The 13,443-nt window shown below is 38.2% G+C and overlaps 1 protein-coding gene across 2 annotated transcripts; it reads left to right on the plus strand.

Annotated features, from left to right (window-relative positions):
* Positions 1-1,090: 1,090 nt before the first annotated feature.
* Positions 1,091-13,432, plus strand: cracr2aa (calcium release activated channel regulator 2Aa). Of its 2 annotated transcripts, XM_088298499.1 has the most exons (19): positions 1,091-1,230; positions 3,942-4,083; positions 4,179-4,368; positions 6,083-6,194; positions 6,279-6,465; positions 7,377-7,523; positions 7,784-7,874; positions 7,964-8,059; positions 8,251-8,438; positions 8,527-8,598; positions 8,791-8,836; positions 8,966-9,045; positions 9,403-9,721; positions 9,820-9,952; positions 10,817-10,898; positions 11,144-11,258; positions 11,340-11,441; positions 11,520-11,596; positions 12,601-13,432. In XM_088298499.1, exons 3-19 carry the CDS (start codon positions 4,180-4,182, stop codon positions 12,683-12,685), a joined length of 2,121 nt encoding a protein of 706 aa, XP_088154625.1. In that variant the 5' UTR covers positions 1,091-1,230; positions 3,942-4,083; position 4,179; the 3' UTR covers positions 12,686-13,432. The 2 variants fall into 2 exon arrangements, with proteins under 2 accessions (XP_088154625.1, XP_088154624.1); XM_088298498.1 differs by having other exon boundaries at positions 3,942-4,368.
* The last annotated feature ends 11 nt before the right edge of the window (positions 13,433-13,443 follow it).

The raw sequence follows: 13,443 nt of genomic DNA on the forward strand, positions 1-13,443 counted from the left end.
TAATGAGCAGAAGGTACACCCTGGAGTGGTTTCCATCTAATCACTGATTAATTCCTCTCAGGTGAAACCAGTTGTGACCAATGGTATATATTCACCATAAGTAAAGCCAAGTGTGACGTACAGTGTATTTTTTCATTATGATGAAGCACCTATGCAGCGTAAGTTCCTAAATACAGGGAAAGTGGCAAGAATATATTTTTACCCAATACCTTTTGAACTGCTGTACAATGGTGCGCATATTTGTCTTGTAGTTGATGAGACAGGTTTCACAGGAGCGTGCTCATACAGCAGTCATTTTTTTTTTTTTTGCAAGAACATAGCGTGCTAACAATCTTTTCTTTAAAATTTCTACAAATTGTCTTCAAAATGACAAACAAAATATCTTACATTTAAACAAGTTTATGTTTAAAATAAGTACGACACTGGACTCTCCTGTTAATTATTGGTATTACAATTGACAATCACGCGTATCTCTCTCTTTCTCTCTCTCGTTCTCTCTCTCTTTATATATATATATATATATATATATATATATATATATATATATATATATATGTATGTATATAATCACACATTTATTTATTCATTATTATTACGCCAAGACATTGATTGCGCTTCAAAACTTTGACAAAGACTTAATAGAGTTAAACACTGCCATCTGTTGGATCTGACCGGGTACTACCCCAATCCGGAAACTGCAGTCTTCTTAACTGAAAGGGCACATGCAAGCGTGAATTAAAATGATGCAATGAGCCTTTCTGACTGTGCCAAAAAAAGATCAGATTATATATATATATTAAAATATTGGTTGAAGCCCGGTATTCGAATTAGTAACAATTGCCGGTGAAATGAAAGTCTCTGATACAGTATGATTAATCGCTTCTTTTAAGAGATTTTTTTTTTCTTTTTTTTTTCTTTTTTTGCATAAACAATTGATACCTAAATTTAAAAAAACGCTTTGTCCCTTCCAAAAATGTATTTTATTGTATTGCAATAGTATTTTTGTGGGGACAAACTAGACCAGGAACTCGGGTGTTAGCGTTGCTATAGTAACCCATGATAACAGCCCCGCCCCTTATGTTTGCCCATCCGGCGTGCTGTCAGTCAAATTCCACCACTCATGCAGTTGTCACACTTTTTTTTTCGCACCTATCTCCCTCAAACGCAACAGGTTCATACCAACCAGTCAAGGAATTAATCCATCGAGAGCTGAGTGCTTCCGTTGCTCTGGTTTGTACGTCTTTTGATTTTTTTATTGTCTTCAACACTCTGAATTTGAGGTAAATTAACGTGTTACGAGGTAACGTAGATAGATATTTTAGCTAGCATTAACATAAACGCATATGTGCACACGACTGCATGCAATGTCAAGAGACCTTCAGCTGTTCTAGGAAGTGCGTTCTAACCAATGGTGAAATCGTGAAACTAACCGCGCTTTATTTGCTCAAGTTTTTCTCCACTTTTTAATTAGTCACGTGGCGACGGTTCAGGTCATCCCTCATCAATAAAAGAAATATCTAAAGCGTCTGTTCCTCTTTATTTTCCGTTTTTAATATGGAAGCATGCTGATATTTTATTAAAATGTCCCAGAATAATTCTGTAAAACGTGCAATATCTACTGACAGGGTAGTTGAAATGCCATCAACAATAATGAATAAAACTCACAAAACAAATCCCAATCTATTTTATTAATACTGCTATGACAAATATGCTCTTGTTTGTGGTCCCCTTGCAGCCACAGACTAATGATGTCACCAATGAACAGTCTTGCAAAATACTGTGATATTTTGGGACAATAAACACAAACAGCAATTTAGAAAGGATTAACATGAAGTATTCTAATAAAATGTGCATGGAGTTGATTCATGGTGCTTGGAGCACACTGCCTGTGTTCTGAACATATTTGACTAAGCAACCATTATCTGACAGCTGTTCCATGACAAACATGAGCCTTCAAGAAGTGAACTGTTGAGCTAGTTTTTAATTATGTGTTTCTCCTATGCTATAGAAAAATGTGTCTATATAGTTATGCCAAGTTTGTGTCATTTGAGTGTTAATCAATTATTCTATGATCTTACGTTGCTGAGTTAAGATACATTATGCTGAATTACATTTTCGTCTCCCTCTTATCACATTTCTTAAAATTGTGGCAAGCATTTCATTCGATAGTTAAATAATCCACAAAGTGTTAATCTAATTCAGTAAATGGATTTTGGCACATCAAGTGTTTGCGTATCGGTAGCCTCTCGCAATGTGTCAACACCTTGAGAGCCTTCGTAACAATAAAACCTTTCTTCCGGACAATAGAATACCCTGTTAGAGATGAAACAATGTGGTCTAGTGAAGAAGAAAGCGTTCACTTCCTCTTCTGGTTTCCTCTTTTAGACTCAAGGTTGTTCAGTTGTGTGTGGTGGCTTTGCGTCTGTGTTTTGTGAGTGCTTGTGCTCACAAGAAGTTGCAGAATGTATTTTTATTTTAGTGGCTTGTTAATGTGGATCAGATTGACACTTATTGTGAATAAATGGCAACAGTAACCAAATATACCATTAAAAAAAATCACATTTGCCCACTTAATAAAATGCTTGCTTACATGAATATTTGAGATGCTGATATATGTATGTTTAATATTAATTTGTGGTTGTAGTTTGCAGTTGTGTTCTGCATAAGACTGATGCCATTTCTAATATTTCTAATATCTAATTTATACAATGTTAAGGCAATACCACCGATAGCATCCATATCAGTTGTAAAGGCCGCATTTTTGTATTTTACTTTGTAGAGGTCTATTAATTGTTGGCATGTATGAATGTGCTTGCATCTCGTGAGGCGATGTTTATAAACTCACTGATCAAGTTGACCACACAGGCAGTCTTCCAAACTAGTGCACTTATATTTTATTTTATATTTTCATTTTTTTTTTAAAAATATGACCGCTTTTCCCAAATGTGAATTAGCTCATTTCACTTATCCTGGGATCAATAGCAACTCCCTCTGAAAAAGAAAGTAACCCTGTCCAAGTAAGTCAGGCTTCAGTATTTGATGAGATGATGAGAGAAATGATATGCTTCTTTGCAAACGTATTTCATGATCTCGAGCTGTTATCGGCATTGGTGTGTGGTCTCTCATTGCGCGATTCTTTGTGTACAAGTAAGACTATGAAAGACTAAACAAGCACATGGAACAGGCGAGCATTGGCCAGAATAGCTCATTTTGTACACTGAAGCATGTAAAATCAGGCGAGCCTTAGCCACGCCCACCAAAATCCACATTTAATGCTAAGTTAACTGTAGACCTTCCTAGTGGAGCATGTAATTCGACAACAAAGCGGAATTTTTTGTGTGCAGTGTTTTGATTCAGTATTAGGACGTCCAGAGGATGGCTGACTGTCGTCGCTGGAAAGCTCATGGCAGGGGTCCCTTCAATGTTTTTAATCAATGGCCTGAAAATGTTGGTCCATATTTTGTCTTTTGACCCGCCAGTTTTAAGCCGTCCTCAGGCGGACTGACCGGCATGTCAGCCGGATGACAATGGATTTGGAATAAAACAAGATGAATTTCAAGTGTAGAATTTCAGCTTTTGCATTTACCATTTAGATATTTATATTTTGACTGATTCATTTATAGCAGACAATTTCGCTTTAGGTTAATTTTTTACCTGAAATCATTTATTTTAAGGTACCAACTTTACGCAGAAGAATACTAATTTAGTTGATGTTTGCAGTAACTCTCATTTGGACAATTCAAATTTATATTATCAGAACCTTTTTGTTGGTGAGTTAAAAAAAAAACCATCAACAGTCAATATTACTAAAAAAAAAAATTAACACATGAAGAATGACTGTAAACACATTGTCAAAGCTCGCACGCAACTTCATTTTATTGAACCAATTTGTTGAACCTACCGTACTCTTGATCACAAATTTCTTTCTGTCTCATTTCTAGCTGTCAGTGTCAAATTAATGAGGCGGTTGCTAAGAGATGATGCATTACATCGCTGATAGCGTCTGACGCTGTTTAGCCTGGAAGCGTGACTTCTTCTGAGATCCGTCTCCTGCACACCTGGCTCATATGAAGTCCAACTGAGGTGCTCTCATCACAGCAATCTACTTCCAGCGGATCTTCCATGGCGGCGTTAACTGTCTCCTCTGCCCTCACCAACACCGCTGCTGCTGGGTCCAGGATGGCGCAGCGAGTGCACGGATGGGACGAAGAACACAGAAGCAATGAGGAGTCCCTCCAACAGGAGAGTGAGTGGCCAAAGCGGGAGAGTGGGCATGTTGGTCAAAACACGGTCCTGGAGAAAACGCACGAGTTCTTCCAGGTCTGTGACACCGAGAAAAAGGGCTTCATCACTCAACGTGACATGCAGGTGAGGTGATCATTTCAATTAGTTTGTGGTAGCAGTGTTACATTTGAAAACTTTGAAATTCATATTTAGAAATCAGACTTTTTCCACATCTAAATAAATTTTCAACGTTCTGTCCCCTTTTGGCATGATTCATTTCATCTGATTGTGCAATACAAGGACAATCTGTTCCCTCATCAGTAATTCAGAATTTGAGATGAAGAGACCACGTGCGCTTTATTCAAAGCTGCTAAACAAAGAGTCAAAGAGGAAGGTGGCAAATACAGAGTAGAGAGAAAAAAACTGGATGCTTTGTGATCCGCGCTCTCCACTCACATCATTGTGCAGATTTACTTGGCCTTCAGATGTTGCCAATTCATTGACGAAGCACTCATGGACACAAATACACAGAGTGGAGCTTTGATGTCAGCGCCTGTTCTAATGAGGCTTTAGAGCACCACTTGGTGCTGTTAGTTAGAATATCACCGTGTATTTGTTATGCTGTTGCTTTCAGGAGACCAATTCTGTGACGTAGTTAACACACTTTACCTTATTCCCAACCCTGGATTGAATGGCTGGGCTCTGTCAACAGTTGCCGCAGTGTAAATATCCTAATACCACACAGTCTGTGGAGGTGTGGCTGTTTTTTTCTTCTTCTCTAAATGCTACTGGAGTTACTGTCATGAGTTGTTTGCATGAACGTAATTAAAATTGACCTTAGTTGAGAGTTCCTCCCATGTCAAATAGGCTCCGCTTTGCGGTACTATTCGAACAGTCACTTAATTATTATTATTTTAACTACTCACGCCCTCCTTTGTGGAGTTTCTCATCATTTTCTCCAGGTGCTCTCACTTCCTCCCACTTTATGCATATTAGGTTAATTGGATACTCTAAATTTCCTATTGGCCTGAATGGGAGCGGGGGTGGTTATTTGATGTACGGGCCCGTGACTGGCGACCAGTCCAGGGTGTACTTTGCCTCTCACCCAGTCATGAGAAGGGTCCAGCTGTGAATTAAATAAGGTGTAGAAAATAGTTGGATGGATCTTATATGGTTTACTTAGTTTTTTTTTTGTTTTTTCTTTTTTAGTAACTTCATCAATCGTCATTTTAATATTAATTACAAAAATTATTTATGATGATGGTATATCAAGATCAGTTCTTTTTCTTTTATTTAATCGAAATAAAATGTTATGAACTATTTAATCTTTTCCATGTTATATAATTTCCCTTTTGATCAGATTAATACCATTTGTCTATTTTAATGTGAAGTGCCGCAATAATTAGCGTATATAATCGCCACAGTTGTAAAGTGTTGGAAAAGTTAGGATCTCTGAAAGTGCTTGAAATGAAATGGGTTTGTATTCTTACTGGTCAGCTGTTCTGGTCAATCATTGAGAACCACACCGTAGCTCGACTGGGAATGTTCCAGATGGTTCACGGTGTGAGGTTGCTCCCGTACATGTGGATGTACTGTAACTACTGTGAAGTTAAGTCGCACATTATAAGCATTGCTGTGTTTAAAATGGATAAAATAAGCATCTACTGGGTGCCCTTCAGTGCCATGTAGGATTTTTCCATCAATCAATTAATATTATTGTTCCAATTGTTGTTGTGTATTATTGCTGCACAAAGGCTGTTGCGGCTCTTAAGGAACAGTTGTTATAGCTACATTGCTGTATTGTCCTTGAGGCTGTGTCCGTGCCAATAACAGCTGCTTGTGTTGTCATGTATAACAGAGGCTGCTTGGCGAGCTGCCGCTCAGTGCGGACGAGTTGGAGAAAGTGTTTCACACCCTTGATTCTGACAACAATGGATTTCTTACCCTTGATGAGTTCTCCTCCGGCTTTAGTATGTTCACGTCTAAGTTTTTATGGACGACAACACTGATTTGTACGCATGTGCCTTATGTTTTGTATCATGACTGTTTTCTAGGTGATTTTTTGTATGGCAGGAAAATTTCTTTAAAGGACAGCATGGGAGATAAACCCCACTGTACAAAGCCTCCAGAGGTCTTCCACCACAGCCGATGGGAAGAGAGCTCGGCAACCCCGGAGGATGAAGAGGAGAAGTATTTTTCCATGTTGATGGAGAGCCTGGGAGCCAACAATGTCTTTGAAGAGTGAGTATTGCGTGAGTCACTTGGTCCCTTTCAAATTCCTTTGTCCTGACTGTTGCGTCGATCAAAAATATAATCTGTTCTATGTCAATGATTCCCAAAGGCTTGTTTTGTGAACCCAAGTTCACTTGCAGTTTTTGTACGTTTTATTATTCATTGTGCATTTTAGATTTGGCAATTTGGAAGTCCACAAGAGAGATCTCTATGTTGAAACCGCAGCGATTTCAATATTTTTCAACTTTACATTACGAACGGGACTAGTTTCGAGACTTGCCGTACTCACTTTGGGAAAATCTTACTAAAACGAGATTCTACTTTAAATCTATCTAGAGTTGCAGTTTCTCTTTTAAATGTTGTTCTTATCTGTGGCGATGACTTCAGTTGTCTGTTTGGGCTTTGACTATCTTATATATATACCGTACTGTCGTCCAAATTGGACGAACACGACAATCAACTGAGTTTTCACAGGCAACTCAAAAACAAATTCATAAAGGAGGTGATGCCAGGTGATGCACATTTTGCCCACCAGATCTGAAGTCATAGATATGAGACCTGACATTTCAAATCACATCCTTTTCGGCTGCAGCAACCTTTATTGATCCTGACCAGACATCTGACCTTTACTACGATAACAAGAAAGAAGAAGGCAGTCTTGCAGATATGTCACTGAACTTTATGCTTCAGAGGGATGTTTTATTGTTTCACTTATTCGTGTCCTGTCTTTGTTTATTCGCCACTTTCCTATTACACATACATAGGATTTGGAATTTGAATTCACTGTAATTGATCAGTTGCTTCAGCGAAATGATTGCATTTGATTAACGCTTAGTTTTCTCCATGTCATACATAAGTCATGTCAATTTGTCCACCAGTGATGGTGCTTCTCATTTACATGTAACCCTGTGTGTGATTAGTCCCGCAGAAGTACACGGCTTGTGGGCCCAACTACGGCGTGACGAACCACATCTTTTATCCAATTTTGAGGACTTCCTGGCGAGGGTAACATCCCAGATAATTGTGGCTAACCAGGAAAAAAGGGAGATGGAGAGCGCTCTGAAACGGTCAGGGGCTATCTTATTCCTGTGGATTATATTGAGTTTATTCTTTTATTACACAACACACATAATTATGTTTATTAGCTAAAAAAAAAAAATGTCCTCGGCTGTACAGCTAAATCCTGTGAAAATCATGACGTATTCTTAAGTCCTCGCAAAAGCAACAGTAAAAATAAATGCAGCATAAAAAAACATTGTAAAAATCGTTTTAACTCACTTTTATTAATGATGCAAAAAGGGCAGTACTCGCTATGTGTGTCCTACAGAAAAGCAGCTACGCATGATGATGAGATCCATCGCCTTTACGAGGAAATGGAGCAGCAAATAAAGAATGAAAGAGAACGAATTGTGCTGCAGGTAAAGAAAATGTGTATGCACAACAGTAGGTTGCATTAATCTGTCGTCATTGAACTTTGCAATTGTAACTTTGTCGCTTGTCTCTGAAGGACTCTAAGAGGTTTGTATCTCGCAGTCAAGACCTTGAAAGACAGCTGACCACCAAGGAGAAAGAGTTACAGCAGCTCTTTCGCAAGCAGAGGAGGGTGAGTGAGGAATAGAAGTGTGCACAATTTATTTTACACAATTTTTCACATGTCCTGAAATTAACCAATGGCTTTAATTTGAAAAACCCAAATGCAATTCCCGAGACAGTTATTAAATGAATTAATTGATTCCCCGTGAGGCACATCCCAACTATAATGTGATTGTTTTGCCACCACTGCCCCGTTTACAGTTAGAAGATCAGTGTCAGGAGCTTCACAGTGAGCAACACGTGACTAAGGTGGAGAACATGAAGCTGAAGAAGACAAACGATGAACTAGCGAAGGAACTGGATCACACTAGTCAAGAGCTGCTCTTGGCACAGGAGCATCTGAGTCTGCTCCACGAGCAGTCCGCACGACTCAATGAGGAGAAGGAGATGTGAGGAACAAGGCGTCCTGCTTTTTGCACTTGCACTAAACAGACAACATGACGGTGATGTTTGTAATGCATGTGATGTTTGTGATAGGGAAATCTACAGACTGACGGAGGGACTGCAGCGTGAGCGAGCAAGCCTTCTCAAACAACTGGACCTGATGAGGTGTGAATATTTGCCAGTGTGTTCATCACCTCTAAAAAGCCAAAACGTTTCTTCTCAAACTTTTATTCCACTGATGTGTTTATCCCCAACAAATGTTTTTGCGAGTTGTAAGCTTTTTTTTTTTATCACGGATTGCGAATGTGCAGTATTCTTGGAAATATTCAACTGTCTTCAGTATTATCTTTCTTTCAGGGAAGTCAACAAACACTTACGGGATGAAAAAGACATTTTCATTCAGGTTTGTGACGTGCATAAAAAACACTTCATCGATTGTTGTCTAACATGTTTCTTTACGGCATGTCTCTCAAAATTCAACAGATAACGGGAAAAATAATGAACATGATTTCTCATTTGTTTGGCATTACAGAGACCCCAAAAATGTAATAACACAGGATTACAGCCAAAGCCCTTGAATAATGCTGGAGGACACACTTACGCCCCCAAAAGGTAAAATCATCTTCAAGTATATGCAGAGGAACCTCCAAAGTCAAATGCAGGTCTTTTCCATAACACCAGACTTAGTGTTGCTGTAATTAAAAAAAAGGTAAATGTTCCTTCTTGAAAAAAGTTACTATTATGAACCTTTATTAACTATCAAGGCAATTGTTCGACGCATAACCATTCAAGGTTGTTGGACTTTTGCTGGAATGAATAAAGTAAGTGTCTGTCGGCAAGCAGGATGACACATTTGTGGTTCATTAGTGAGATCTGTTACATGTAATTTTTAGAAGGATATTTTGTCAAGAACAAAATATACAGTAAACAGTAATATATCATGTGCTTGTCATTAAAACGTATTTGCAGTGAGGAGGACAAAGAAGATGTAAGGCAGAATGCAGCCAAAGTGTCAAGCCACCCGTGTGGTCCAGAGATGACCAGAGGTTACCTGCAGAGGATCATCTCTATCGAGGAGGACCACCTCCCACATTTGCTCCAAAATGGCGGTCAGACTCAAATCTCTCTACAGCCGTTTATGGAAGGCGAGGAAGTGTCATCACATGAAGAGAATATAGACTTAGTGATGAGCAATATTTACCCTGCTCAGCTGCTACTGTCACAGGAAGACGGAGAAGCTCCCATGTCTCCAAGGGGTCAACCCGTTGGCAAGGAGACCAGCATACATGTAAGATTCTCAGCATCTTTGTGCTATTTCCTCCCGTTTTTCAGTGAGGAGTCCGCAACGCCACTCCTTCATTTGATTTGATTTTTTTGTATCTGTAGGAGGAAAGCATTCCGTCACTTCCTGACCGTCTGTTTAAAATTGTTCTGGTGGGGAACTCCAATGTCGGAAAGACCTCCCTCCTTCGACGCTTTTGTGATGACTGTTTCAACAACGACACTTCCGCCACTGTTGGTATGAATCGCTGAGCGCCGTCAGCCCATAAATATTATAATTGGCAAGCTGTGTAGGACATAATCTAATATGGTTGTAAAATATGAAGGATTTTGTATATGTATTATACTATGTAGTAACATAGTTTGTTGGTATTTCTTTTCTTTTTTTTTAATGTGTACATAAAAATTAAATATATAATTTATAAATTAATTATAGTAATATTATATATATATATATATATATGTATATATATATATATAAATATATGTATTTTTTAAATATTTTTATTAAGAAACAATTCAATCGATTGCTATTTGGTAATGAAATGTGGAGAGCACGTTTGGTATGGTGAATTCTCTCTTTTCTCCTGATACTTTGATTTTCTTCCCATCCTGCAAAACATATTTACAGATAAAATGAAGACTGTAAATCAGTGACTCTCAAACTTTTTACACCAAGCACTCCCACAAAAAATTCTACAGTAGTGTTCATTAAAAATTAGGTTGAGTTTTTGCTCCTAAAGAGTTTATTTCATATTGTTGTAAGCCGCTGTAATGTACAGTTGTGTTAAGTAGGTGATTCATTTGTGTACCACTGGAGGGAGCCTCCATACCATTGATGGTACAAGTACAACATTTGGGAATTACTACTCCAAATTGTCCATTGGCGTGAAGGGTTGTTTGTCTCCCTGTTCCCTGTGATTGACTGGTGACCAGTCTAGGGTGTCCTCCGCCTATCAATGGAATGGTCTCCACTTCCCCCCTCGACCCTCATGAGAATATGCAGCGTAGAAAGTGGATGAAAAATGGATGCATGGTTATGAAGAGAATGTTCATAGTTTGTGTATAGGTCATGTGTTTATGGAAATGTCTTTATTTGCAGGTATCGACTACAGTGTGAAGACAATAATGGTGGACAACAGCCAGGTGGCGCTGCAGGTCTGGGATACAGCAGGACAGGAAAGGTCATCACACTCTTTGTCACATAATTGGATTTTCTTCTTTTCATGTTTTATGGTGACAGAGGTTTTGACTTTGAAATTCTACTTTGCTTTTAAACCAAAGAAACATCTATTTTTAACCAAAACCAAGGCTTGTCATTTGGTGTTTTAGGGCTGCTTTCAGTTATACTACTTCGAGCTTTTTTTCTTTCTTTCTCTCTTTCAAATCACCCTCTACTGTTTAAATTTGCTGTCTCCTCTCATTTCAGGTATCGAAGCATCACCAAGCAGTTTTTCCGCAAAGCTGACGGTGTGATTGTGATGTATGACATAACAGCTGAGCAGAGCTTCACCGCCGTTAGACAATGGCTGACAAGTGTGAAGGTAAAACTTAGTTTGTCCATTTTCACTACATGTATATTTCCTCCTTATTGTCTGTCGACATTCCCGCTCTCTTGTTCATAGGAGGGCTCAGGCGAAGATATTACTTTAATGTTGTTGGGAAACAAAACTGACTTAGAAATTGCCAGACAAGTGCATAAAGCAGCGGGCATGAGGCTAGCAAAGGTATGTCTTTTCTTTCCAGCAAAATAATAAAATTCTCCTGTGTCCCATTTGGAAAAGCATGATTTGTGTCTTTTTAAGGACTGTCAGATGACTTTCTTTGAGTGCAGTGCGTGCTCAGGGTATAATGTGATGGAGGCCATGCTTCACCTGGCTAGGTAAGTAACAGTGCTTTGCCTTTACTGCAAAAAAAAAAAAACAACCAGAAAAAAACCCTTGCAATGAAACGAGGTGTGATTTTTGCTGCAGAGATCATTTGATGGTTTCTTTTCTAGGTCCTGATAAATGCTTCAAAGCGTCAAATTCTCATTGATTTTTCTTTTTTTTTTTTAAGAGGGGATGAAAGTTCTGATTTTAGTGTCATTTTGTAATTGGCTGAAACAATATTTTGTCTAAATGAGTTTTTCCTTCAACTTTTTCCTTCAACCGTAAATAGTTTACACATCATCGTCATTTACATTTACTGGAGAAGTTCTATTCAGTAACTACCGTATTTTCACGACCATAAGGTGCAATGTATTAAAAGATGCTTTCTCAGTTATGGGTGGTATTTCTGTATTAACAAGGTTCGTATCATTAGGCACCGGCATGGTAAAACATACGCTATCTTAAAACCTACGGTAGCATGCATGCACACTAAAACGCATGCTAGCATTCATGCTAGCATGTATTTAAAAAGGCAGCAGCAGCAAAAGTGAGTTTTGTTGCTTTTTATTCAAGTATTTAATATGGCAGATCCCCTCCTGTCTTTGTCTAAGTGAGTCTCGTTGCCGTGTGGCTACTCAGAAATGATGATGCTGGCTTTTCTGAAAGCTCGAGCAACAGTGCAAGCACGTTAGCCCAAGCATCCACAAGCCATTCATAATTTATGGCGTAAGTCGCCCGGCGCTCCCAGTCAGTCAAGCGGAGCGCTCATCGAAGTCACACAACATTTAGAGAGAAAATGAAAGACTTTTAAGTGCCCCTTATGGTTGTGAAAATACAGTACTTAAAAAATTATTAAATTATTAATTATTAAAAAAAATATTATATTGTACTCCATTCAATTCATGCTGTAATGGAACAAAAGATTGTAACTACTAAACCAGTTTTGCATCAATCACGTCCGCAACCTACTAAAGAATTTATGACATGTTGGGTTTCATCCCATTGTGTCTCTCAGAACCCTGAAAGAGCAAGAGGACAGAGAAAAAGAGAAGACTGTCGAGTTGGTCAGCTCATCGGAGAAGAAAAAATCCTGCTGCTAACAAATAACGCACCCATACACAAGTTTGCACACTTGCCCTTATTATTCTAAATGTGAACAAAACAGGCATATTATTATATCAAAGAAAGACACGTATACTTAAATCAATACCTTTTAAAAGTTGACTTTTTCTATCACATGCATGCGGGATTTTAATTATCTATGTATTGATTTTCAAACAATTCCCTTAACTTTTGTAGGACAACATAACATAAATATCTGTCAAATGTGGATTAGTGTTGAGTTGTCTTGAGGTCACTTATGTGTTTTAACTTAATTGGTGACTGTTGACCACTGCGTAGTTAAATTAGTTGTTCACTTGGTTGATCTGAATGTTGTCATGTGAAAGTCTTGTATTTGCTGCTCATCTGTTCCGTTTTGTATTATTTTATGCCTCCATTTTTTTTTGGGGGGGGGTGGTTTCCAGATAAATAGTGTCTGTTCTGTAAAGCCTTTTGTTGGATAGTTGCAATTAGAGACAATCAAATTTGTTTGATTGTAAAGTAAACATGCATTTACATCAGATGCACCTAATCTACTTGCCAAGTATTTTATACACATTATACTCCTCATTCTTAAATATTATACAGTTTGGATGTGATTTTGGAATTAAGATACTATTGTAGCTTTATTCTAATTGATTCACTAATAGTGGATCACAATAGCCACTATCTTGCACGTCACTTTTATGGATACACTGAGATATTTAATGTATGTCACAAAAATAAACAATTGGGTGTTGTTTGTAGTGATTGTTTT

This window comes from Idiotropiscis lumnitzeri, chromosome 6, assembly GCF_059441095.1.
Source record: "Idiotropiscis lumnitzeri isolate Australia: NSW breed Sydney's pygmy pipehorse chromosome 6, RoL_Ilum_1.0, whole genome shotgun sequence".
NCBI classification, from domain to species: domain Eukaryota; kingdom Metazoa; phylum Chordata; class Actinopteri; order Syngnathiformes; family Syngnathidae; genus Idiotropiscis; species Idiotropiscis lumnitzeri.